We start from the raw sequence: 25,883 nt of genomic DNA, 5'->3' as shown, positions 1-25,883 counted from the left end.
TATGCATCTATTTTTATACCAGTACCTGCTGTTTTGGTTACTATAGCCTTGTAGTATAATTTGAAGTCAGGTAATGTGATGCCTCCAGCTTTGCTCTTTTTGCTTGCAATTGCTTTGGCTATTTGGAATCACTGAGCTTCTCTAAAATCAATATTTTTAATTCCTTTTCTGGGATTTAATAAATTTCTTTTTGATTGGGATCTGTTCTGAAGAATTATTGTGTTCCTTTGGAGGTGTTATATTTCCTTGCTTTTTCATGTTTCCTATGTCCTGGTGTTAATATTTGTGCATCTGGTGTAGCAGTTGCTCCCTCCAATTTTTTAAATTTGTTCTTGTAGAGGAGGACTTTTTCATGATGATGTGTCTACGGTGTTGGTTGGATAGGGCACTTTGGCTCTGATTCTGAGTGCATGCAGTAGCATAGTCTCTGTATGATTTCTTTGTTTACTATTATTATTATTATTATCATTATTAGTGGAGACAGAGTCTCAACATGTTGCCCAGGCTGGTCTTCAACCGCTGGCCTCAAGCAATCCTCCCACCTTGCTCTCCCAAAGTGTTGGGATTACAGATGTGAGCCACCACACCGGGGCTCTGTGTGATTTCTTTGGCTGTAAGCAACATCTGGTATCTGTAATTTCCTGGATGGCTTAGGGTATGTTTATTAATGACATTTTGCTGGGGACTGAGATACCAGGTGGGCCAGTCTTTGGGCCCCAGTGGCAGCAGCTATGGGCTGTGTCTGTCCTTGGGCCCCAGGGCAGTGTATACTGGCACTAACATCAGTGGGTCCAGGGGGACTGATCTTTGGGCCTCCACGTGGCTTGCTCAGATGCTGGTAGTGGCAGTGGTGGGCTGGGCAGGTGGGCAGGGGCCTTGGGCAGGTGATGTGGTGTGGGCAATGGCAGTAGCAGTGGCAAGAGAACCCTCTAGGTCCTGAGTGGAGCACACTGGCATTGGTGGTGGCTGCGATGGTCTGGGTGGGCCAGTCTCCAGGTCTACAGGTGGCTTGCTCAGGTAGGTGCCAGCTGGGTGGTAGCAGCAAGGCCGGTAGGCCCAACCTCAGCCACCAGGAGGAGTACTCAGGTGTTAAAGGTGGAACTGGGTTGGGCAGTTCCCAGACCCCTTGACTGTGTGCTCTGGCATGGAGTGTGGGGCAATGCCGGGGTGGGCAGTTCCCTCGACAGTGCATGCAGACATAGTAGGCAAAGATGAGGCAATCCCTAGGTCCCAGTGGAATGCTCAAGTGGGGTGTGGCAGCAGCCATGCTGCAGCCCTGCCACTGGGGACTGCAAGTTGCCTTCAGTGGCAGCAGCCTATTCCAGCAGGTGGGGAATGCGTGTTCTTCTTGTATCCCAAGTTTGGTTGTGCCAGGCTGCATCATGCTTGTGCCTCAGCCCTGTGGCAAGCTGCAATTGGAAGGCACCTCAGCCAGGGTGCTGCTGGGCCCCAGGAAAATGTGCAGTCAACTGTGGGCTGGGCTCTCAAAATGGCACTTTGCTGTATGTAGCTGCTTAGGAATGGGAGGGAGTGTGGGGCCCAGCACAGACTCTCTCCGTGGAGCAGTGTCATTGTGCAGTTTCCAGGTAGCTCTCTAGGTTAGTTTCAGGGTCTGCAAGAATCTAGGGGCTCTCCCCTGGCTAGAATGGCAGGGACTCATGGTGGGAATGTGGATGTCATGGGGGCCTCTCATTTACCCTTTCTCAGCATTGGGGAGTCTCTCCAGGCTCCCAGTTGATTCCAGCTGATTAGGCTGCTTTGCTTCCCCCTCTTTCTTTGCTTTAGGTGTTTCCTATCACATTTCTGTTGAATTCCAGTGTTCTTCCTTGGATGGTCTATTCTAAGCATGATTATCTACTCGCTATTTTAGTTCTTATTAGTAGAGGAGGCAAATATGAGATGCCACTAGTCAGCCACTTGAAGCCTCACTTAAGAATCTTTTATTTTTTATTTGAATTTTCAGGGAAGAGAAGCTTTCTTTTCAATTGGACATTAACCTTTGAGGATGTAGGCCTGGCAAGGCAGGCAGCCATCTTGCCTATCTTGATTTGTAATGGAGAGCAGAATACAGAGGTGGAGAGAGACTGGTTCCTAATCACATCTTTGAGTTCCTGGACCTGGCTATGCCTGAACCCAAATTACAACTGGACTTTTCAGTTTTTTGATTTGGTAAATTCCCCTTTATCCTTAAGTCAATTTGAATTTTTTTGTTCATTTGCTTGTTTTGTCACATGCAAGCAAAAGAGTTCTAAATGATATACCAAAGGACACCAGATTAGAAAGTATGAATGAGAAAATTTGAAAAGGGAATAAATACTAAAGAATAGAGAAAAAAGTTCTATAATGGAAAAGCCTAATGCCTTTGACCCCACAGCCATGAAGCAAAGTATGTATGAAAATAAAATTGCCCCAGTCCCTAGGGTTGGTTCAGTGGATGATTCCAACACTATACCAGGCTCCAAGGAGTCTGCTCACAGAACCTCCACTCAGTAACTGTGCTAGATATCGCCAGTTTGCCCCTCCAGATGCACTCTCCACCTTTCTCCACCCTGCTTTCTTTTTTAGGAGTCTGACCTGTATGGGCTGCATCAATCGTTTTTTGTTTGTTTGTTTGTTTTGTTGTCCGCTCCCCCCGCCCCCTCCGCCCCCAGCTTTTGGTTGGGTTTGGCCAATGAGAAAAATTAAGTTGCAGTATTTGTTCTCCCTAGAAGATCACCTTGGGTTAGCTCAGTCCTTCAACAAAGTCACCACTCCTCTCAAGGTAGCCAATTGTACACAACTCATTCCTTCTGAGTTCTAGTAACCATTTCCTGCTCCTATACCTTAGGGTCAAGAGATGGTAAGAGTTCAGCTCTTACTAGGCTGGGTTACTGTGTTATTGGTGGTTCCCTATATCTATGCTTCCATAAGTAATCTCTTTGTAAATAAATCTTCTTCCAATTATCCTTTTTTTTTTTTTTTTTTTTTTTTTTTTTTTTTTTTTTTTTTGAGACGGAGTCTCGCTCTATCCCCCAGGCTGGAATGCAGTGGCGCGATCTTGGCTCACTGCAAGCTCCGCCTCCCGGGTTCACGCCATTCTCCTGTCTCAGCCTCCGGAGTAGCTGGGACTACAGGCGCCCGCCACCACACCCGGCTAATTTTTTGTATTTTTAGTAGAGACCGAGTTTCACCGTGGTCTCGATCTCCTGACCTCGTGATCCGCCCGCCTCGGCCTCCCAAAGTGCCAATTATCCTTTTTTTTGTCAAGTGTGCTATCTATTTCTTGTTGAGTTATGGTCATATAGGGGTCTGCATGGAAGTACATTCTGCAGAGTAAGCTGTCAGACTGAAAGCTTGCTATATTCTGCTTAAAACTTTTGAATCCCAGTATAAACCCTTCTTCCCTTCTAGATTGCAACTAAAGAACTTTGTGAAGTAGTGTTTCCATTTATTTTTCCTTGCCCTTTGCCTCCATACATTGTATCCACTCTCTTCCTCCCAACACATGCATATAAATACCCAAACCTCCATTTTCTGCCTGGATAAAAGCACAGTGTAAATCACACTTCTGTATGGTTTGGTTAAATTCCTTTATTATGTATGACTATTTTAAGAGGGAGGCAGTAAAGAAAATGACTCTAATGAAGAATTTAGACAGGGAGAAATATGTTGGGGTCAGGGATCTGCTGCCTAACAGACTTTAGACTGAGGCAGCTTCCAAGGAAAGAAGGAAAGATTCCTGCTACAGCCTAGCCTCTCAGTTGAATAAGGGATTGGAAACATTTATGTCTTTAATTGCAATTGCCATTAGAGATTTGCTCTGGGAGACAGTTTGTGGCTAGATGTGCCTTAAAGCCATTTAGCCAGACTTTCATCAAACATTTTCAAAGTTTCTTTTTGAATTTTGGTTCTGTCCCTCCCTCCCCCTGAAAGTTTCTCTTAGTGTTCCTCTCCTACACAAACAAACATAACAGTTTATACCAGGACTCAACCTTGATTTAAAAAAAAAAAAAAAAAAAAGGCTGCTTTCACAAAGCAGTCTAATGAGAAACCAGAGCACAGAGACTACAAAAGAAAAAATGCCCAGAAATGAAACAACTTTTAGTTTTATCCTCCTATGACTAAACCCCAAGAGTCAAAAAGAGGGGAGACAGAAGAAAAACAATATTTAACTAACAGGTTGTCAATTGTCAAGTTTTCCACCCACATGACTGCCCAATATTCCTGTGGGAAAATCAGTGATATGGTCTAGAAAGAGAAAATCATACATTTCTTTTCTATTTCAATTTATTGTTGTTGACAACTCCTCAAGACAATATAAATGTTTTTTTACATGTTGATCCCCAGAAAATAGATGCCTAAGAAAGGTTACTTTAGGATAATGATTTCAGGGGCATAGAAGGTGAAAAATCATAACCAAAGTCCAGCATGGACAAAACCATGAAAACCTTTGGAAATAATATTTCTCATTGACAGGCAAGTAAAACCAAGTGCATTGCAACAGATGGCATACAAATCAAATCCTGATGCAGCACGGTATGGGGAACTATTTAAATTAATCTACTAGAAGTTTATTGAACAGTTAAAACATAACTTTAATGAATATATTATCATATCCAGTTCTGTATAGTAAAGCTATATTTTTCATGTCCTAGCTGACAACACAAACTATCTTAGTGCCCTTCAATATTGCTTTGCAATTGTGGACACAATGGATTCCATTGAAAGAGAAATATTGTTTGACAATTGATTCATACTTCCTTGTCTAATAGTCAATGCATTTAACAGGATCATGTATTATGTATGAAATATAGCACCAGTAGTTGAATTCCTGTGAAATGTTAACTATTTTAACTCAAAATTTACATATGTTTCAAAATGTTTGGGATATCATTCATTGATTTTTAAGTAGATGGTACTTTCTGGTAAGCAGCAGCTCAGAGTAGAAAGAGCACTGGACCTGGAGTCAGATGCGATGCAAGTTGTTTTTTCTAAACACTCTCTAATATCCTTTCCAGATCTAACGTTCTATTATCTTTTACTACTGAATCTTGAGAGTTTGATTGTTTGAGGTAATTTTCAAGTTAAAAGTTGTTGTCTTTTTCATTTTGTTCCTTTTCTTTTTAAAGGTTGAATTTGTTAAGAAAATTGAATTTGTTAAGAAAATGGGTTGAGAGGAGGCAGTTTCATTGTATGTTTGTTTGTTTTTGTATTTCCCATTAACCTACTGTAGAAGATCCTATATCTTCTATTACTTATTAGTAGTGGTTGGCCTCCCTCTACTCTGTCAATAAGACTTTGAAGGTGTCTGCGAAGGAGATTCCAAAGAGGAACAACAATTCTTTCTGCCACAATGCCAAGAGAAAAAACACTGTTAGGGACTAGATTGGTGTGTTATGTTTACATGACTGGCTTCAATTCCCAAGATTAAATAGCTTAAAATTTCTTAAGCAAGTTCCCTTAACCCAATGTTGCTTTCGTTCTCATATTTCCTTCTCCCCAACCCTACATGTGTTTACATCTCCACATCAATGTCTGACCAATAGAAAATCACATCTAAAATGCTCAAAATTGATCTCCCCAAACCTGCTTCTCTCTTGTATTCCCAGTCTTGATCAACAATGTCACCATCTTACCGGTTCTAGCCAAGCTCAAACCTTTGGAGTCATTCTCCAAACTCCTTCTTCCTTATTCCCCATTCCACAGTCTTGTCCTTCTCCAATCACCCTTCACATAGTGGTTGCCAAGTGCTCTTTCTAAAATACAAGCTGGATGCGGTGGCTCACGTCTGTAATCCCAACACTTTGGGAGACTGAGGCAGGCAGATCACTTGAGGTCAGGAGTTCGAGACCAGCCTGGCCAACATGGTGAAACCCTGTCTCCACCAAAAATACAAAAATTAGCTGGGCATGGTGGTGTGTGCCTATAATCCCAGCTACTCAGGAGGCTGAGGCTGGAGAATCACTTGAACCCGGGAGGTGGAGGTTGCAGTGAGCCGAGATCGCACCACTGCACTCCAGCCTGGGCGACAACAGCGAGACTCCATCTCAAAAATAAATAAATAAATAAAGTAAAATAAAATAAAACCCAAATGTGATCACAGAGCCTCCCTGATTAAAATGCTTTAATTACTCATTTTCACCTATTGGATAAAACTCAGTCCTCTTTCCGTCCCTGAATACCTCTCTAGCTCAATCTCTTGCCACTCCCTGCCATTCCTCTGAACCCTTTTCATTCCAGTTACATAAACTGCTCACAGTTACCCAGACACACCATGGTCTCTTCATGACTGTGGCTTTGCATGTGAAATTTCCTCTGCTACTTTCTCAGCTCAAGATATTTTTCCTCATGTTCCCATAGCTTTCCACATACTAGTTTTTTAACTCTCATTAAACTATATTTTATAACTTCTCCACTTGCTTGTCTTCACTACCAGACTACCAGTTCCCTGTTTTGGGAGAAAGGAAACATCATAGAGGAGATTCAGACTTTGGATGCTCCTATGTGGCATTTGAACTTGCTTCGGACTCTGATACACTATACTATTCGCTGATGCTTGCTTTTTTTTTTTTTTTTTTTTCTTCTTGTGCCAGCCCTCCCCCTGGTGGAGGTGTTAAGAAGCGGTGGAGTGATCAGGTGACCAAAGATAAGACAAAGTGACCTGGCTGATCCACATACTGGATACGCATCTGCCTCATGTCATTTTTAAAGTAAATGCTAAGCTGGCTAATGGGTCCTGGCTTTTGCCTGGCCTGGCAGGAACGTTCTGTCTTGTCATGTATTCATTGACAGACTCTGATTTCAATTTCCAGAGCTGTAGCAGAAGGTCAATGTAACCACCCCTGATGGTCTCAAAAAACACCATGCTACAGTCAAACAAATAGCACAAGAAGAACTAGCTGGTGGGAATCTTCTTCCATGTTGTCTCCTCTGCCTGAAGCTGAGAAAAACCTGTTTGCAGGAATGTTTGCCTTTAGACGATTACACCAGAGAGCAAGGAATCAAACACCAATCATATCCATATGCTAAGTGTTCTCCCCAGTTGCAGTGAGCCCCACCTCTTTAAAAAGTCACAGGGACAGTCTTCATCTCTATCCCAGGACAATATCCTGTTAGGACTGCTTTTTTCCCAGTTGAAAATAACCTAGTCTTTGAATAAGCATTTAGTTGTGGGAGGCAGAAGTTTCCTAAGCACCTCTGGATATAGAGGTCTTTAGGTATAATGGTCTAGGTTGTCTAGGTTGGTCTGAGTGGTGATTCCCAGGGAAAGACCTTGCCAGGCAGGTTTTATTTTCTTCAGAGACAGGTTCTCACTCTGTCACCCAGGCTGGAGTGCAATGCAGCTCACTGCAGCCTTGACCTATTGGGCTCAAGTGATCCTCCTGCCTTAATCTCCTGAATAGGTGGGACTACAGATGCATGCCACCATACCCGGCTTAGGCAGATTTTTAAAAAATGTGTTAGATTATTAGCCTGGTTGGGAGGAATCTGACCTCTAAAACCAACAGAATTTTAGAAAACATGATGAATTTATAATCATAATAGAAATTCTCCTTGATGGCTATTGCATGGCTATTGTAAATTTTATCAGATACTGTGTTTATGCTACAGGGAGACTACCAGCAGCAAGAACAGGTTTTAGTTTTAAGTGGAGGGAAAGGAAATTAATATACTCTGTTTGTCATCAGGAGAGACTACCTTTAAAAAAATCAAACAGCTTCCACAATGTCATTTTATACACATGTCATAGGCAAGGAAAGATGATCTGCTGTCTTAGATGTCCATCTGGCTGTGTCCTAACTGAAGAAAAAGAATTCAAGTGCTACCAGAGATACCATGAGATAAAACAGAAACAGAACTGGTAAGAATGGTCCCCTGAATTTCTTAGGTTTCTATGTTCAAGGTAAAGATTACCCTGCCCACAAAACGATCATTGATGACATCATTTATGATGCCTTTGCCCTTCAGTTGGCACTGCACAGGCACTGCTTGGTTCTTCACCACGTCTGTAAAGTGCATTGCCACCAAGGGGGACGTGTAGTTAACCTGTAGGTAGAAGAACAATAAATTCTAAGTGTGGGGAGGTGGTAGGAGGGAAGTGATCAGATAATCACTGCAGGATGATAACCCTCACAAAGAGAACTGAGCAAATCCCATGATGCCAATTCTCAAACGGCCAAAGCAACTGACATACTCTCCTTGCGCTGGGAAAGTGTGGGAAAATCATACATTTCTCTGATAAGCCACTGTCAAATATCTGATTGTCCTCTGGGAAAAACCAATTCTGACTCAGCATGATATGATTTTTCTGGAGATCAGACCATGAATTAAACCAAAACTAGTGTCTATTGAGTCCCTTTGTTGGGGACTGACCCCAGCGCTTCAAATGGGAGAAACAGAAGCGTGATTATTAATGCAGGTTTAGGCATGTTGGTAGTAATTTATCTGCTCCTGACTCTGCCACTATCTAGCTGTATGGTCTTGGGCAAGTCACTTTTTCTCTCTGAACCCCAATTTTCCCATTTGTAAACTTAAAAGGTTAAACTAGGCCGTATATGAGATTCTTTCGGATATGGAAAGGAGTGTGGTTGTGATAAGAATTGGTAGAGGGAGCTCCTGGTTATGGCCAGCAGCTATTTTCCCCTCTACTATCTCCTGCTCCCTAATTCTCATAGATCCCAGCCAGCTCTTCCTTTGTCGCTGAGCCCTTTCTGACAGCAATGACTAAAGGGGATACAGCTTACGTGAGTCAGTTTGCCGTAGTAAGGGTAGTAGCGGAGATCAAAAGAAGCCGACTCTGGGTAGTAACTGATGGATCGGATGTCATTTTCATCACCTCTCTGTAAGCAAAAGCAGGTATATGTGGGGTGCTGGGTCACAGCGTGGGTTAGAGTCTGAGCTAAACGGAGTTGTACCTCAGGCGAAATCACTGTGTGACCCATAACCAACTGTTCCAGGAAGACCATAAAAGCAGAATGGGGCAGAGCTCAGCCGTGACCTATCCCTAGAAGAGCATTTTTAGGGAGTGACTGTGCCTTGTCTTTTCAGTTCAAAGGATGTTGAATAGAAGGCCTGAACTGAGGAGGCCAAAGGTGCTCAGTATGGCTCTCTGTTGGCTTCTGGGGGACCCAGACAGAAGCAGTCCAAAGGGCTTGCAGTATCTGATGCTGCTCTGGAAAGAGGTCCGACAGCTCCAGCCTTTCTCCAAAGAATCACACTGAGCCTGGGACACAGTCTTGTACTTTGGAGCTGAGGGAGATATATGTTAGAACATATTTAGTAAATCCCACTCCATGATTTGCACACTGCAGGCTCGGTTCTATTGGAAGTCAGATCAAGTGCATAGGTACCTGATACACAGGCACACAGCCTACAGTTGGCTCACCTAGACTCATGTCTCTGAACATATTCTCTGTAGTGCTTAATTACAGTAGGTGGGGTCAGAGGGGTAAGCAACAAGAGCTTGGGTATGCAAATGATTAAAGTAAACAGGTCTACCCTTATCACATTATGTCAGGTAGGGGGTTGCCCATTCTGCGATACATTCAGCTTGTCCTAAATAGCAGAGATCTGGGGGCTAGTAAGGACAAATAGTGCATCACTACTAGTAAATTACTCACTAAGGTCATGTGATTACTTCTGTCAATATACTTTAATTGTTCTTGGTACAAACTAAGTTCTCCTTAATTTATTCTAGTCATTACCTTATCCTGCTTGATTTCTACAAATGGGTGTGGATTTGACCAGTATTGTTTATTATAGAATGTATAGAAATTCTTAATATATGTGTTTAAAAGGACATAAAATATGTAAGGAGGTAGCTAAAAATAATAATTAAAACATTAAAACAATTTTAGAAAGGACAGTTCTCAGCAAGGTTTGATGTAAGCTGAAAAACAAACAGCTTCCATTAGGGAACAATAAGTAGAACTCTGTCTAGTTAATACGCTAGCTTAAGACTAAGTTGGTCTTTATGATTTACTTGTAATACATTCTTCTAAAAAGCAATGAAATGTATTTTTCGTGAAGGCCTGGGGAATCAGTTCGCATAGTTTGTAGTCTCACCTCACATTGTGAATATTTACACATATACATGACAACAGAATGTGCTTCCTACCTTGTTCATTTGGCAAGTACTGCCTGACCTTTCAGAGCTCATCTTCACTTTTCATAGCACTTGTAATACTTGATTGTCTTGATTTCAGAGACAGAGCCGTACTCTTACCTCAACACTTCTAACACCTAGCAGAGGATCTGATATATAATAAGTGATCAATAAATGCTTGCTGAATGTGGGATATTGGCTGAATAAATGCTGCCTTTTGCTGTTTTCTGATCTGCCACCATGAAGACTGAAGTTTTCAACTGTATTTCTCCTACTGAGAATGGGATTACCAGGTCTCACGTATTTGCAAGACAACTATCCAGGTCTGGGGGTGCAGTTGATGTCACAGAACAGGAGAAAGCTACTGCCTGTTTGAGAAGCAAACCCAAGATCTAAGGGCTTTTTCCTACAAGGGAGCTAATTGGTACAGATGAGATAGAAGTTAATGGTCCCTCGAAGGACAGTTAATTAGCATATTAATCGAGTTCTGTTTATACTTCCCTTGTAGTCATTTGTGATTGCAACACCCAGTACCACTGGTCATTGCTGCAAAATGTGAAATTCAGTTTTAAAATCTGGAAACTAATGACTCTAATGAAAGCTGTTTGTTTAGTTCAAAGAAACAAGTAATTAGAGCTAAAAGCAAGAGTGTACACAGAATCTCAATTAATGACTTGGCACACTGTTGTTCCCCGCTGTGGCCCCTAGCTGAAGTTCGTTCTTTGGTTTTCACAAGTATTAACCATGACACACTGACAGACACACACATACACTATACACACAAACACACAAGAGTTGAGTGCTTTCTGGAAAGAGGAAAACCTGAAGGAACTAAAGAGAGGTGTAGTTATGAAAAGATTAACCTTTTCCTTAGCCTACCATCCATGTGTAAGTCCTTGAAAGGGATGGACTACCTTTTTGCATGAAACAGATGTGCTAACAATGCTTACTCAAAAGGGCTCTTTACCTGGACTTTGCAGGAAACCTTCACAGGATCTCCAAGCTCAGGACGAAAGCCTACAACCTATCAAAAGAAAACCAGTGTTTTTGTTTTTTTGTTTTTTTGTGTTTTTTTAACAAAACATATTTGACAGTAAAAATTGGGGCTTTTCTAACCCTCCTCCCAATCATCCTTCCTCAGGCATACGCTTCATCTATTTTGCCTTCTCAGAAATGTTACAAAAAGCAAAAAATGCAAAACGTCTTTAGAGCTAAGCAGCTCAGCTTACTCTGTGTTGTATTTATGCCTGATATTTACACACAAGGGGAAACTTCAGCAAGTCAACTCTAAAGATGTAAAGAACTTTCTAATTTCAAGAGGGGTGTGACTGATAAGGCTCTGCCACACCTAAGTCATGACAGGATGGAAGAAAAATGCATTTTTATGATGTAAGAACTGTCCCCCATGCTACCCTCATGTCAATCCCCTGTTTCAAACAGCTCAGTATTTGATTCCTTATTTAAAATACTTTTTAAAAAATTAAAGATGAGGTCTCACTATGCTGTCCAAGTTAAACTTGAACTCCTAAGCTCTAGCAATCCTCCTTCCTCAGCCTCCCAAGTAGCTTGGATTATAAGCTCGAGCCACTGCACTTGACTAGGACTCCATTCTTGACAAAGGCCATCAAGCAGCAGGTTTGGGGGTGAAGGAGAAGAATGGCCACAGGAAGTGCTGGGGGGAGGGATGAAGAAACTGATAGGCGTATCTGGTTATTTGTATTTCTGATGCTGTCAGTAAAAATGACCAAACCTGTGGTGTGTGAAGACAGAGCCCAAGACAAATGGAGTGGCCAGAGCCCTCCTACCTAGCTCATTCACTTATCACCACCAGATATCAAAAGCCAATATACCCGGTTCATCTTTAGAAGGATGCAGGGCTGTCCAGTAGAGTATCCAAAAGTTGGGTCCTCCAGACCAGAGCAGTTCTTTAGGAAGGAGCGTTTAAATTGGCAGGCCTTCTTGTCCTCATCCTCATTGCCATCTTGGATGAAGTACTGCCCCGGGGGACAATCTACATTCATTTCCTCTTGAAGACTGTCATTATAACCTAAAGCATGTGTGAGTGGCAATGGGTTATGTTAGACAGGTGCTACAGGGGAAGGCCATGCGTTCAGTAGTCCTCCCTCCCAAATTTCCTTTCTCCAGCTTGTTTGTATGCCTCTGAAAGCCCATTCAGTCTCCCTGTGACCTGGCATCAGGTACCCAACAGCCTTCATTGGCAGCCATCCCTCTAGAAAGTCTTCCTGACTAGTCACTTCAGCCCAGTTTGATTGCCTGTTCCCTTGCTTTTCATTCCCATGGAACTTCTGGATATCCATCTCTGGGTCCTATGTTAGTCACTTTATAATTTTTCTCTATTTTCCACCATTTCTTTTCAGATATGATAAACTGTAAACTTGGAAGGCTGTCCCTTCTACTTCTGAGAGAGAAATAGGCACAGAGTTGGTAGATTTTGGAAGAGGGAATGAAATGTTCAGGGTATGGTGTATATATAAGGAAGCTAAGTTGCCGGGTTAAATTTCCTGAACTTCACTTAGGAAACAAGGTGAACCCATTGGGCGGTTACAAATTTGGGTAGTCTTTTGGGATTGCCCTTATGGCTACCTGCTCATGGTTCAGTAGCCCTCCCCACCACTCCCTCACCTGGCAATGGATCCAGAGGCCAGCCCAAGCAGCCACCTACTTCTCTTGGGCTGGGGACCGACTCTGGTACTGTCTTTACTGGCGGGGCACTACCCACCCAATGCACATGGATTTGATTGCAATAGAGAAATAGTCCTGGGGAGACTGATTTGGGTAATAATAAAACTCCAGTCTCCTGCACAGGAGGTTGAGCATGAATTACTCTTTCTCTATTGCAATACCCCGTCTTGATAAATCAGCTCCGTCTAGGCAGTGGACAAGGTGAACCTGCTGGGCAGTTACAATGTCTCCCTTTGAAGTCAGTGAGAGGCACCTGATTGTAAGAGAGTGAGAAGTATGAGCTGTGAGACAGAAGGAAAGTGGAAGAAGAGGAAGAGGAGGAGAAGGAGGTGGAGTAGGAAGGAGAGGCAGAGGAGGAGGCAGGGGAGGGAATAAGCCAGCTCTTCATCCTTTACAGAAGGAAGTTAGCACTGCAAAATAGAAGCATAAGTTAAAAGATAGAAACCAATGACAACCACGGGGTTTCTACGGGGATGGTAAGGGCATGAGATCTTGTCTACTGAGGCCTGAGACATTCAGGGTTAATGTCCTTTACATTGGATGGAATGTAACATGTGTCGAAGGATACATATATCAGGGAGCAAGCTTAAAGAGTCTATTGGTGAGGTAACTCTTTGGGCTGCCAAATTTCATACATAAAACTGGGCTTTAGAAATTACTGCATTATTTCCAATTTGATTCTAAGTGATGCAGCCCAGTTAGTCCTGTTAGAATTAGTCCCTATGTATTAATGTTCAAAGTAGCTCAGTATTTCAGAGGAGATTTTGCACCTATGATCTACTAGAGGTAAAACTCAAAATGTACTGCTGAATTCTCATCTAATAATATCAAACCCACAGGTTGTGACTTGGGTTTGAGATTATTAATTGGCAACTGGGAATTTTAAATCTATCCAATTATGGCTATGCCTTTATTTTTTCTTTGACAAAGCTACATTTAATTCAAGGCTTTGTTTTAATTTTTTAGAACAAGAACTATGCTCAAATAACTTTCTAAATAGAGGCTGCAATCATGTGCTCATTGTTTCTCTTGAGGTAGTTCCATTAAAAATAATGTGACATGGACATGACCCTTATTGCAAAATCCCAGTCCTCATGGGAGTGAAAGTGATACTCTGGGATGTCTGTTTCAGAGATGTGCTTCTTTTTAGCAGGACACATTATCTACTCTTAGAAACTGAAAAACTAGTGCTTTTCCTAACATTTCCTGCTTCCATCATCATCAGGTTAGAATTGGTATTTCTCTGTCTACTAGCTTCTTGGAGGGATTTTCTCAGCAGGGAATCCGGCAATATATTTGCAATCACTTGCAAGCATTCTGAAACAAAAGAAGATACTGTGCTGGTCATGATGCCTAAAACATTTCTGTGGCTAAAAATAGAACTACATGGACTCAGATCCCGTCTCCCCTCATTTCACAGGTAAGGAATCTGAAACTCAGACTTACCCAAAATAACACTGAGCCTTACTGATATAAAGCTGAGTTTCTAACTCTTGGTCCTATGACAGCAGTGTAGAATTATGAAAAGCAGCATTTCTCAAACTTTAAATTTCCTACAAATCACCTGTGGATTTTTTTAAAATGCAGATTTTTATTCAGCAGGTCTAGAATGTGGTCTGAGATTTTGCCTTTCTAACAAACTCCCAGGAGATGCCCATGTTGTCGGTCCCATTATGACACTTACAGCAGCGAAGAGTGTCAAGAACATGAAATGTGGATTCAAACACTGGTTCTGCTGCCAGAGTCTTTGATCAAGTTACTCCCCCTTTCTGAATCTCAGTTTCCTCATTTATAAAATGAGGACGATCAACTTTATTATGCAGAGTTAAAGTTAAATGACCAAATTTATGTATTTAAATAACACTTCCTAGCACATGACAAGAGATTGTTCTCCTAGTTCAGTGCACATGTTGTAATAGTAGCTGCCCCTAGAATGGATCAACCCCACTTCAACCAGGCCAGGACGACCAAGCCAGAATGACTGGCATTTTTTCCCCACAAAGATTAGGTGCAGAAATGCAAACCCCACTGGGGCTCCTCTTTGATAGCTGCATAAAGAACCTGTGTGCTCTGTTAACCTTAACCAAGCTGCTACCTCAGATATTACCTTGTGAAAGGGTCTCCCACAAAGCCATTCATTTGCCCCTGAAAATTTATCTGATGACACTATAGAGATAGGCACCTCGAAAATATTTGGGATCAGAATGTTGGAACGACTGCCTGAGATTCTTCCTCTAACTCCTTTCTTGAATGCTGTTAAATAAAGACACTTGGCTAGGCGCGGCGAATCATGCCTGTAATCCCCGCACTTTGGGAGGCCAAGGCAGGCGGATCATGAGGTCAGGAGATCGAGACCATCCTGGCTACCACGGTGAAACCCCGTCTCTACTAAGAATACAAAAAATTAGCAGGTCGTGATGGCACGCACATGTAGTCCCAGCTACTCAGGAGGCTGAGGCAGGATAATCGCTTGAACCTGGGAGGTGGAGGTTGCAGTGAGCAGGGATTGCACCACTGCACTCCAGCCTGGGTGACAGTGTGAGACTCCGTCTCAAATAAAATAAATAAAATAAAATAAAGACACTTGCCCTCTCCCTTCAGGTTAGCCCATCTCCAAGAAATGACTTCTTTTATCTTGAGAAAGTTTAGAAGATAGGAATCTTCCAGCTCTGGAGAACATTCTTCTTTTCCCACCACTATCTCCCCCCAGAATTATATTCTATAAATGATCATTATTGAGCCATCTGGATATGTTCAGGACTTAACTGGGTGCTGTATCGTGTTCAAGAAAAGAAAAATGTTCTCTGCCTCAAAGAGCTTATCTTGTTGGAAAATTGACTTGTATGCTTTCAAGACAACATGCAATCACACACTAGAGCAATTCTGATTGTAGCTACAGGTGCTAAGGGGGATGCAAAGTAAGGACAGACCATGATGAGCTGGGGTTAGTAAGACTGGGATTCCTGGGCCAGGTGAATTTTGAATTTTGGATTCCCACCCACCACCTTTCAAAAGAACTTTCCACTATTCAGAGGAACTTACTTACCCTGGAGAAAGCCATTTAGGCTAATCACATAATGCTGCCAAGTGTCGGGTTCAGAAACGTTGAAGTTGAAGTTAAGGCTATGGGCGAAGGGTCTGATCATAACTCCTGGCAATGAAAACAGGTCTTGGATATATTAACCCATTCTTGGGATAATTTTTTTTTTTGTATTGATTCCCATGAAACCATTTCCCCCCAGGCAATCAAAATGAAAAGAACCGTAATTTGCCAAGTACCATTTTACTTTTCCTCCTAATAATTGAATCTCTAAGTCATTACCAGGAAGAGCCAAAGTTAATTGAGGCTGAACATGCTGTGCAAGCATATTTCTGTCCAGCAAGTTCTGACAACACAGGGCATCTGGGCACACTCACCAGGAGGCTTTACCCGCTCCGTGAAGGTCGGTATATAGGGACTGATGGTCAGAAATAGTGTGTACATGCAGAGGGTGATCACAGCAGCCAAGGAGGCATAGAAGAAGAAGTAAATGAGTAAGATCAGGCCTGCAGAGCAATCATAGATAAGAGTGGTCAGTGCTTACCAACAAGCCCTTCCTCTCTGCTTGGACTCATGAACCAGAACCAACCCAACCACAAAATGGCTCTTTAAAAAATTCCCCAGATTCAGTATGTCCTTGCTTATTCAGATTTCACCAGTTTGGAGTCAGTGAGGATTGTGTCAGGGGTCTAATTGCAGTTTACCTTTACAACATCTCCGATGGAAGGGCTTGCTGAGCAAATGATGGCCATGAACAAGAATACAGTGGAGTGGAGTTTAAAGTACTGCAGAGGGCAAATTGCTTGACAGTCCTCTGGGCAACAGTTGATGTCCTAAGTACAAATCATTCTTTGCTATTCATTAAAGTGGATGCCCTGAAGAGTCTAGCAGCTTGGTTCCAATAATTATAGGTATTTGCAAGTGATGAAAACAGCATTTCTTTCCACATAGTCTATAATTCAAACTTTTGATGAATTTCCACTGGACTTGCCTCCAATCAAGGCAAAGTGAGGTTTTGCCCTGCTTATTTCAAATTTTATTCATCTTTATCAAAGATGAATAAAATGGCTCTGCTTTTCAAAAAGAACACTAACACAGGGTGGGGAAGGGAAAAGGAGGAAACGGTACCTAATCACTGACACTTGCCTGTGAACTTTGGCAAGTTACAGAACTTCCTTGCACCTCCAATTCCTCAGAGGTAAGATGGGGATAAAAACAGCACTTACCTCAGATTCTTATCTATATCCCTAACAATATCTGAAATTCAGTCTTTCCTTACATCCTATCCTGACTCTACCACTTTCAAGCTGTTTAATCTTGGACATGCTGTTCACCTCTCTGGGCCTCAATTTCCTCGTCTGTACAATAATGGTACTTACTTCTTAGCATTGAATAATGCATATAAACAGCATAGCACAGAGCCTGGCGAATACTAAATGCACCATAAGTGGCAGTCATCATCGGTTATTATTAACGTTATTATTAGTGCTGTAGGACCAGAAGCATAGTTGTGTGAATTTTCCCTCTGCGGACTGTATTAGGACTAGGTTTGTCCCAGGATTAGGCAACAATGAGTGAGGTGAATGAGCATGAGATTGCTGCTGAGAAACTCTTTTCAAGCCCTCCTTGGGGCTCTCTCAGGCAACAATGTTTGGCTCTGTTCACAGCAATGACATGATGTTGGACCTACAGATTTGAACTGAATTATGAACCAGAAACTGGAACAAACCACTTAACTTTGCTGTACCCCAAACTGAATCCAAATATTAATTTTTAAATTGAACCATGAACCAAATAAAATTAACCAAAAAAAGGTATTGTGGAATGGAGAAAAAACCCATAGTAATCTGACTGGAAATGGAACTGACCCTTTTTATTTTATTAAGATGAACTAAAGCAGAACTGGAACATGAACACATTGATTCAGTTGGAGTCCCTGGAGAATAAATGACAGCACCTGTGTGCCTGTGATACTTGGCTGCTGCCCACCGGCTATCTAATGGGATTTGCCCTGTGTTTCTGCCTCCATTCCTTTACCCCATCCCCATCCTGGGAATGGATCAACAGCTAGAGCCATCCATGGAGATCAAAAGACTGTTTCATGGATGAAGGGAAAGCAAGGGAACACAGGTACATTCCTTTGGAGATATCTTCCTTTTTTCCCAGGATGTGTGACCAGGAAGCTGTAGATGGGAGAATGACACTAGCAATAAGTCCCCTTAGCCTCACCCAGGAGTGGGTGCCCTAGAGTTTATGATAGGTGATCACAGACTGAGATAGATAGCTCAGTCACCCCCAGGCAAAACCAAGCACAGTCCCCATCTGAACCCATTGATCCCTCTGACAATTTCTGCCCTGGATGTCCAAGTATTACTTGGGTCTTTCCTCCAGGTACTCTAGGGTTCTTTCCTCAATGCCCCACCCAGGCTTGGATAGACCACTGAGTGCTCCCAACTCTTCATTTCTCCCACTAAAATACCCTATCAGGTCCTGAGGCCCTACACATCAGGGCCTTGTTCATTGTTAGAGTTCGTGAAATGGGGCAGTGTTCTGGCAAAAGAATGAACTCTGGTGTTCATCCAACCAGGGTTTGAAATCCCAGCACTGCCACTTAGTAACTATGTGACCACAGGCAAGTTACTTACCCTCTCTAAGCCTCAGTTTCTGCATCTGTAAAATGGGGATAATAATATTACTACCTTGTATGATTCTTGTTGGTATCCAAAAAATAACATAGAGTTTCCAAGAATAGGGGTGTGCAGGTACCAAAGAAAAGGCCCAGATTATATTCATAGGCCTGGTAAATATATTGGGCAGGTTGATGTCCAAGTTGGGACAGCATTAGTAAGTACACAAGTGGGCACCTTGTTCTCAGGAAAGAAGACAGCAAGGCATGTGCTCTATGGCTGAAGCATTAACATTACCATTTGCCCTTTGCCCAGGGTAGCCCAACAGAAGAATTCCTGGGCTCTACTTAGACCTGCTACTCAGAGGTCTGGCTATGGCCTATCATGCAGTGTCGCTATTACCATATCTTCTCTGGGCACTTGAACCTTCCTCCCTCATCCCCACTTATTGGCCTATGTATTGTCTTTCACAGAAGCAATTTGGATCAGCTCATCTGGTGAAGTTCTAATGGCTGGCTGTTTAGGCTCCCCCTCCCAGAATCACACTTGCATTTCACAAGGCTTGTTTTTCCAGTCCTCTTTAGGCAAGGGAGAAACAGCTGTGCACCCTTGGAGCCCCAGTGAGTGTCCAGTATTTGTCTGCAGCTTCCAGAATGTCGGAATGTTCCTTAAATGGTACATTTGTTCCAGTTGAGAGTTTGTGGGATGGTCAGGGGTGGGGCTGGGAATTGGGGAGGGGCGAAGGGAGATGAGAGTCCCACACCTGCTATTCCTAATTCCAGGAAACAGAGCTGACTGTTTCACCTTGACTGAGCTGAATTAGCAACATTAACTATGAGGGAAAGAATTCTTAGCCAAGGGGGCCTTTAGAAAACATGGCCATCAACTTCAGCAACCTAGACCCTTGGCACTAGGGGACTGTTATTTCATCCTTGGCATCCTCTATTTTTTTTCTTCTGTGGATTGACTGAGTTCCAAACCAGCAGCTGCTCTTTTTCTGGGCTGTGCAGAGACTGTGGCAAGTGTGAATTTTACCACTGGCTAAATCTCCTGAGGAGAAGGCTCAGCATTAATAGTTTAAGAGGTGGGTAAGACTGTAGGAGGGGAGTGATGGGGAAGTTGTGGAGTAAAAATGATGGCAGCATATGATGCAAAGAGGAAATGCTAAGGAATATAATTCTGCCATTGATCAAACATGTCTATCATAGCAGAGGAAGACACCCACAAGCTGGGGCCAGGGACACGCCTCCTGGCTCTCCTCTGACATTACCAGGTGATGAGGCCTCATAAAAACACTTGGTCAGGTTAGCAGGGATTTGAGTATCATATCTTACAAGAAGTCTTCTGCATAGTTCTTTCAACTTTACAGTTTTAACATCTAATTGGAGCCTCACTCTGATCCTGTGAGAGAAGCAAGTCAGGGATTGTTTTCCTCATTTGGCAGGTGAGGAAACTGAGACTCAGAGAGGGGAAATGATGAGTCCAAGGTCACATGGATAGAAAGTGACAGGACTGAGACTTTAAAAAGTCATGTGCTTTTTCAATTCATTCTCACTGTCTCTCTGCATTGCAACTGATGTTGAGCCCAGTGAGTTTCAGTTACACAGTCAAGTTTGTTCATCCATTTGGAGTTTGTTCTGATGGAATCTGTCCACAGTCTAGGCATTTCCCTAGGCATTGATGCCTTTACATGAAGTGCAAAGAGAAGTTCACAGACAAGCCCATCCAGCGTATGGTAAAGGAGCCCTGGACACCACACCAAAAGCAAAGGACACCAGACTTTGGCATTGGAACTATTGGGACTTACTCCAACTCTGACCTGTTCGGGCCAGAAACATCCTTCTCTCTGGATCCCACAGGTATTCGTTCATGATCTGCAATTTCTGCCACCAGGCATTGCCTGTTGGCTGACCCTGACCCTCTTCCTCCTCCTTTTCCTCCTCTTCTTCCTCTTCTTTCTCCTCCTCTTCTTCCTCCTCCTCTGACTTGGGCACCACTGTCACCCGTGCCTCTTCTTCTGCTTCCTCCTCTTCATCTGCTAAGTAGTTCTGGTTCACTTCATCCGGATCATCCTGGAACAGTGACAAAACATAATACCCTTTTTGAAAAAAAATGTACAATGGTGCATCCCACCAGCCAAAAATAAATTGAAATGACTCAATATTTGGAGATGCTTCAAATTTCCACTTCCCCATAAACATACATGTTGTTACAAGAAGTGGATTTTCTTTCTCTCTGTTCTTTTGGAGGAAATATCCTTTCTATGACCCATTTTGACTCAGTATTCTTTCCATAGAGGTGCAAGTTTTATTCTCAGCTTCAGGCATTTGGGCTCTTCTCCAAGGACTGTTCATATCACTACTCTGTTCTGGGCCTTGACCTCCCACTTAACCTTGGCCTATCAGAGCAGAGGTGAGCTCACACAGGAAGAGGGTGGAATAGTCTTAGACATTGTGTCCGTGACGGCAAACTTTCAGTCCAAGTCAGCTTTATCCTAACACCCTGTACACATTCAGCTGCTCAACTTCACCATTTTAAGTTGTGTCTAAAAATAGCCTGGGATGGACATCAGGAGGAGAGGCCAACTACTGTACCCCTCCTCAAAACTTAGCCTTCCTTCCCAACAGAAACAATAGGTGGGCAGTTATTAAATGCTTCTCCGATTATTGCCCTAGTTTGAATCTCTTCCTACCTTAAATTGGTTGGAAAGACCATCTGAGAGCTGGAACCCCAGGCTTCCTTAGTCCCCCCTCTATGCCTTAGGCAAAAAGCTGGGCACGTAATACATACTCAGCACATATTTGTTGATTGACTGATCACAGCCATTACTTGAGATTTGAAACTGTAATCTTCTCTGAGTGATTCTAAGAAAATTAAACTGAAAAAGAGAGAGGGAGAGAGAGAAACCTAGACTTCACCAAAGTGGTGTTTCAAATACCTCCCAGCCACAGGCCGGAGAATTGTATCTTTGCTCTTTGGGAGTTTGCCAAGGCTTATTGCAGCAGCAGAAAATGAGGCTGCACTCCCTTCTCTGCTGTCCAAGTCTGAAGAGTTGCGGGGCTGTGCACCTGTTGGGGTTGGATGTGTCAAACACTAGAGACCAGGGGCTCTGTGCTGCTCCCTCCCTGCCTGATTCCTCAAAGGCCATTTAGAGGGCACTCGGCTGAAAATGCTGCCTTTGCTGGGGGGAGGAGGGCTCAGCAAATTGGATTGCTCAGAATTAGTAAAAGTGATACAGAATGACAAGGCTCAGCTCTCAGCATTCGGTCTGCACAGCACTATCTAGCTCTTGATTATAAGCCCTCTTGAATTGCTCTCTAATTTGTTCCAATGTACAGCTCTACATAAAATACCACATCAGAACCGACAGGGACCTTCAAGATTTACTTATCCATCTGAGGCCCAGAGATGGGACAGGATCTAGCCAAAGCCATGCAGTAAATTCATGATAGAGTTGACAGTCTTGGAACCTGTGTCTCTTGATACCCTGTACAATGATGTTTCTCCTCTATCACATTAAGCACAAGTGCCTAGAGGTAGCTTAGCAGATTAATGAAACACAATGCTTTAGGTTCTGTGTTCCTAAAGGATTTTAGGGCTCACGCCTATAATCCCAACATTTTGGGAGGCCAAGAAAAGAGGATCACTTGAACTCAGGAGTTTGAGGACAGCCTAGGCAACATAACAAGACCCTGTCTCTACAAAATTAAAAAAAAAATTAACCAGGCATGGTGGCATGCACCTGTAGTCCTAGCTACTCAGGAGGCTGAGGCAGGAGGATTGCTTGAGCCTGGGAGGTCAAGGCTGCAGTGAGCTGTGATCATGCCACTGTACTCCAGCCTGGGTGACAGAGTGAGACATTGTCTCAAAAAAACACACAGAAAAAGATTTTAGGTGCTTATTATAATCAAGGATGGCTGACTGACATAGGCTCACAGTGTAAGGCTTAGGAAAATAAACTTCATCACTCAATGTTGAACGGATTAATGCATGTTCTTAATATCTTTCACTTGTATGTGAACCTATGTACACATTTAAACTCCCAAACTACATTTTGAGCACCCAGAGGGAGAGTCCATATTTTCTAGCCTGTCGATGGCCCTCCACAGTGTAAAGCTGACAGTTAAGTACCCAGTATGTCCTAACCAAATATCAGTGATACCTGCCTGACTTAAAATTCCTGATGCAGGACTCCGCGGGAATGCTTTCACAGAGATTGTCACCCTAACTGAGCTGTCATGTATATCACAGTGGGTAGCAATCATGGCCCCCAGAGAATCTACTGCACCCGAGAATCTCAGTGAATTCGAAGTATAACACTTCATTGAGGAGAAATATATATTCCCTTTACATTTCCTGAACAATTTTCTTTTCTCTCCATGTTACGATGCCTGCCTTCAACCTTCCACAGAGGAGGCAGCTGGTCTAGGCCTCAGCCTGATCTTATTTGTAGATATGGGCTCTCATGATAATCCCATTACAGATGGCTTGTCATTAAAGCTTTACCCTCCTGAGAAGAATTAATCTTCTCACGGCTAATTTGCCCTTACAGCTCTCACACCTGAGAGGCTGTGAGAGGTTCCTGAGCTTTGCTTTAGGAACCTCAAATCTTTTCTCCTCTCCTCTGCTTCCAGGTAAAGGAGATGGTCACACTGTGCAAGAGAGGCCTTCCCCAAAAGATCCTCATTAATTAAATGTAAAATGTATCTTTGTGAAACTATGTAATGAAATCCAATAGAAAATCCTTTGGTAATGAGAATGCTTATCCCTAAGATTCTGTTTTGTCACTTTCCTAAAGTGGCACTACCCTCATGTGATAGTGTGTGAGTGTGCTGGGATATGGTAGTGGGTGTGCGATGGGGTCATCAGGTTTCCCTAAAAGAGAAGAGTCTGAAGAACAGAGGGTGGCTCCATTTTGAGCAATCTAAACATATAAACATATAAACAAATATATAAACAGTATGACCCAAAGGATAAATTTTAAATTTGTGCCCTGCATTGAGTAGTAATACACCATAAACATTTGAATGGCTGGTTAATTTTAAAAGAGAAATTAGCACAGGATTGCATTAATTTCTTTTTAAATTTGATCAAGTATTATAAGGATCAAGATCCCCTGATGCATTTAAAATCCAAGCCACTTGACAAATAACTGAAATTATACACAACATTTTAGCACGATTATGTAGAAAAGAAGGCAAGTAAGAAATAGTTTTATACCCCTGCAGATTGTAACTGTTCTGAGAGCTGGAAGAAACTTTGGGGGAAGTTAAATAATTCTTCGAATTGTGGCTAAAAAGCTAAGAGAAGCCCTCTGTAGGTTGATGGGAACTTAGAATAATATGTGTTTTCTTCTGCGGGCTGTTGACAGTTTTCACTTAACTCCCTGGTTACATAAGTGGCCATACCCAAAGAAAATGGCTTAGGCTTTGTTTCCTCCTGGGGCTCAGATCACAATCCTCTCTGGGGAACATTTCAAAATCCTCTCCCCAAAAAGTACTGCGTGTGGCATACATTAATGTCTTATAGCAAAATAAATGCAAAGAAACTTTTGGATCAAATAATTTGTAATACACCCTGGAGATAAACGGTGAAATCAAAAGAATGTATGTGTGTCTGTATGTTGGGCAGTGTGGCGTGGCACTCAGGATGGAAATAGGTAGTGGCAGATCGGGGGTTTGGAAGATGCATACTGCAAATACAATGGAAAGAGCACAAGATTAGAAGTGAGGATATTGCATTTTCACTTTGGCTCCTCCACTAACTTGCAAGTCACTCCTGTGCTCTGAGCCACAGCAGCCTCCTTTACATAATGAGGGGTTCTGGAGATATATTGTCTAGGATTCCTCCCAGCTCCTATTGGGGATTCTATGATTTTAGCTATAGTTTGGAATTTCTACTTTAGAAAGAGAGCAGCTGGACTCTAAGAAGCTACCACCCAAGGGTACTGAGACAGCTGGGTAGGCAGTGCCTTTCATTTCCTCTTCCTCTTTCCTTCCCTCTTGGCTAAATTTCTTGCTATTAGAATTAAATTTTTATACTCCAAAAGGTCTGTGAAAATTCTATACTCCCAAGAAAAGATTTTATAAGCCTGTTATTCTCTGTTATCTTCTCCTTCTCTTATCTTTGTTTCACAGGAAGAGGGGCTTCCTCCTTTTATCCAACAATTTAGGGTACCCGGGGGTGCTGGGAGTCACTGCTCCTTTTTGAAACCCTGGGTTTCCCTAAACTTCGCAGTTTATGCCCATCCCAAAGAGAGGCAGCAGTAAACCAAGGTCTGCACAGCCCCCAACCCACCCCATTAGAAAAAGGAGGGGGCAGTAAAATATTCTGCTCTCCGGCACTCACGAGTCTGTAGCGATAGCTGTAAGGAAAGGACGGAGCCCTTCTGGACCGGAGTTGCCTTCTCATGACTGTTCAGTGGGCAAAGACGCAGCAGAGGCAGGCAATCGGGTGAGAGTTCTGGAGCTTCTGCTGGTACAGGAGACACTGGTTGCTGGGGACACTTGGCGCCTGGTAAAAGTGAACCCTCCTGGCATGAGTCCTTCCCCAAAATAATCTAACATGTCCCTCTCTCATTGGTTGGCCCCTTCCCTGAATCAAGGGAAAGCCCTTATGGAAAAGCAAGCTCATCTTTACAAGGAGGGGGAGATATTCTGGGTCACGAGGATGAGCAACTCACCCCCCGCCCCGCCCCCCTTTATATGTCTTTCCACCCCTTGTCTTTCTCCAGTGCTTGAGATATGATGGGCCCAATGGAAATCTTAAGTCATGTTCTTCTCAATTGAGAGTTGGATATCAGTGCATGCAGGGGGTGGGTGTGGGTGGGAGTTGGGGGTAAGGGGAGACGGCCAAGAATAACTTGCCGTTTTCATAAGGCTGATCTCATGCAAAAGGATCTAGGATGTCAAGAAAGATTCCCTTTGCTCTCTCCCCCTATCCTCGCACACACTCTAAGCCACCTACAATATTTCTTATTTGTGTCAATCCATGAGCTTCTTAAAATATGGATTATTCTTTCTGATTTTAGAAGCCGGGCTCCTACTTCATTCTTCACTGCCCCAAAGAGGGTCTTAGACATAAGGAAGCCTTTTTCTAGCCCACATGTCAGAGTGGCCCCATCAGTCACTGCCCCTCATACACACACCCCTCCAAATCCTGGCCAAATTTCTGTAGTGGTTGAGATCTATATTTATCCCTTAGCATCAGGGCAGGGAACAAGCCAGAACTTTGCAGTGTCAGTTTCCCAGACGTATATAACTCCTGAAACCAACATGGGATCCAAAGAAAGGAAAAATTAGAAGAAACAGTTAAGAATATTGTATAGCATTTTTGGTCTGTTTGGAGTCCACCCCACTGGAGCCTGGGTGGTTAAAAGGCCTGGATGGAGTTTGCGATCCTTCCTTCACAAATCAAACCCCATTATACT

The 25,883-nt window shown here is 42.9% G+C and overlaps 1 protein-coding gene across 1 annotated transcript; it reads right to left on the bottom strand.

The window, feature by feature from the left end:
• Nucleotides 1-4,242: 4,242 nt before the first annotated feature.
• On the bottom strand, nt 4,243-24,945 carry ATP1B4 (ATPase Na+/K+ transporting family member beta 4). The gene is made up of 8 exons (XM_010364324.2): nt 24,803-24,945; nt 20,274-20,526; nt 16,205-16,333; nt 15,834-15,938; nt 11,935-12,131; nt 11,052-11,108; nt 8,724-8,819; nt 4,243-8,025 (listed from the first exon to the last, which is right to left on the bottom strand). Exons 1-8 carry the CDS (start codon nt 24,863-24,865, stop codon nt 7,864-7,866), a joined length of 1,062 nt encoding a protein of 353 aa, XP_010362626.1. The 5' UTR covers nt 24,866-24,945; the 3' UTR covers nt 4,243-7,863.
• Between the last annotated feature and the right edge of the window lie 938 nt (nt 24,946-25,883).

Source organism: Rhinopithecus roxellana, chromosome 7 (genome assembly GCF_007565055.1).
Source record: "Rhinopithecus roxellana isolate Shanxi Qingling chromosome 7, ASM756505v1, whole genome shotgun sequence".
NCBI classification, from domain to species: domain Eukaryota; kingdom Metazoa; phylum Chordata; class Mammalia; order Primates; family Cercopithecidae; genus Rhinopithecus; species Rhinopithecus roxellana.
The sequence above is the reverse complement of the archived record's forward strand: the minus strand, read 5'-3'. Positions and strand labels throughout refer to the sequence as shown.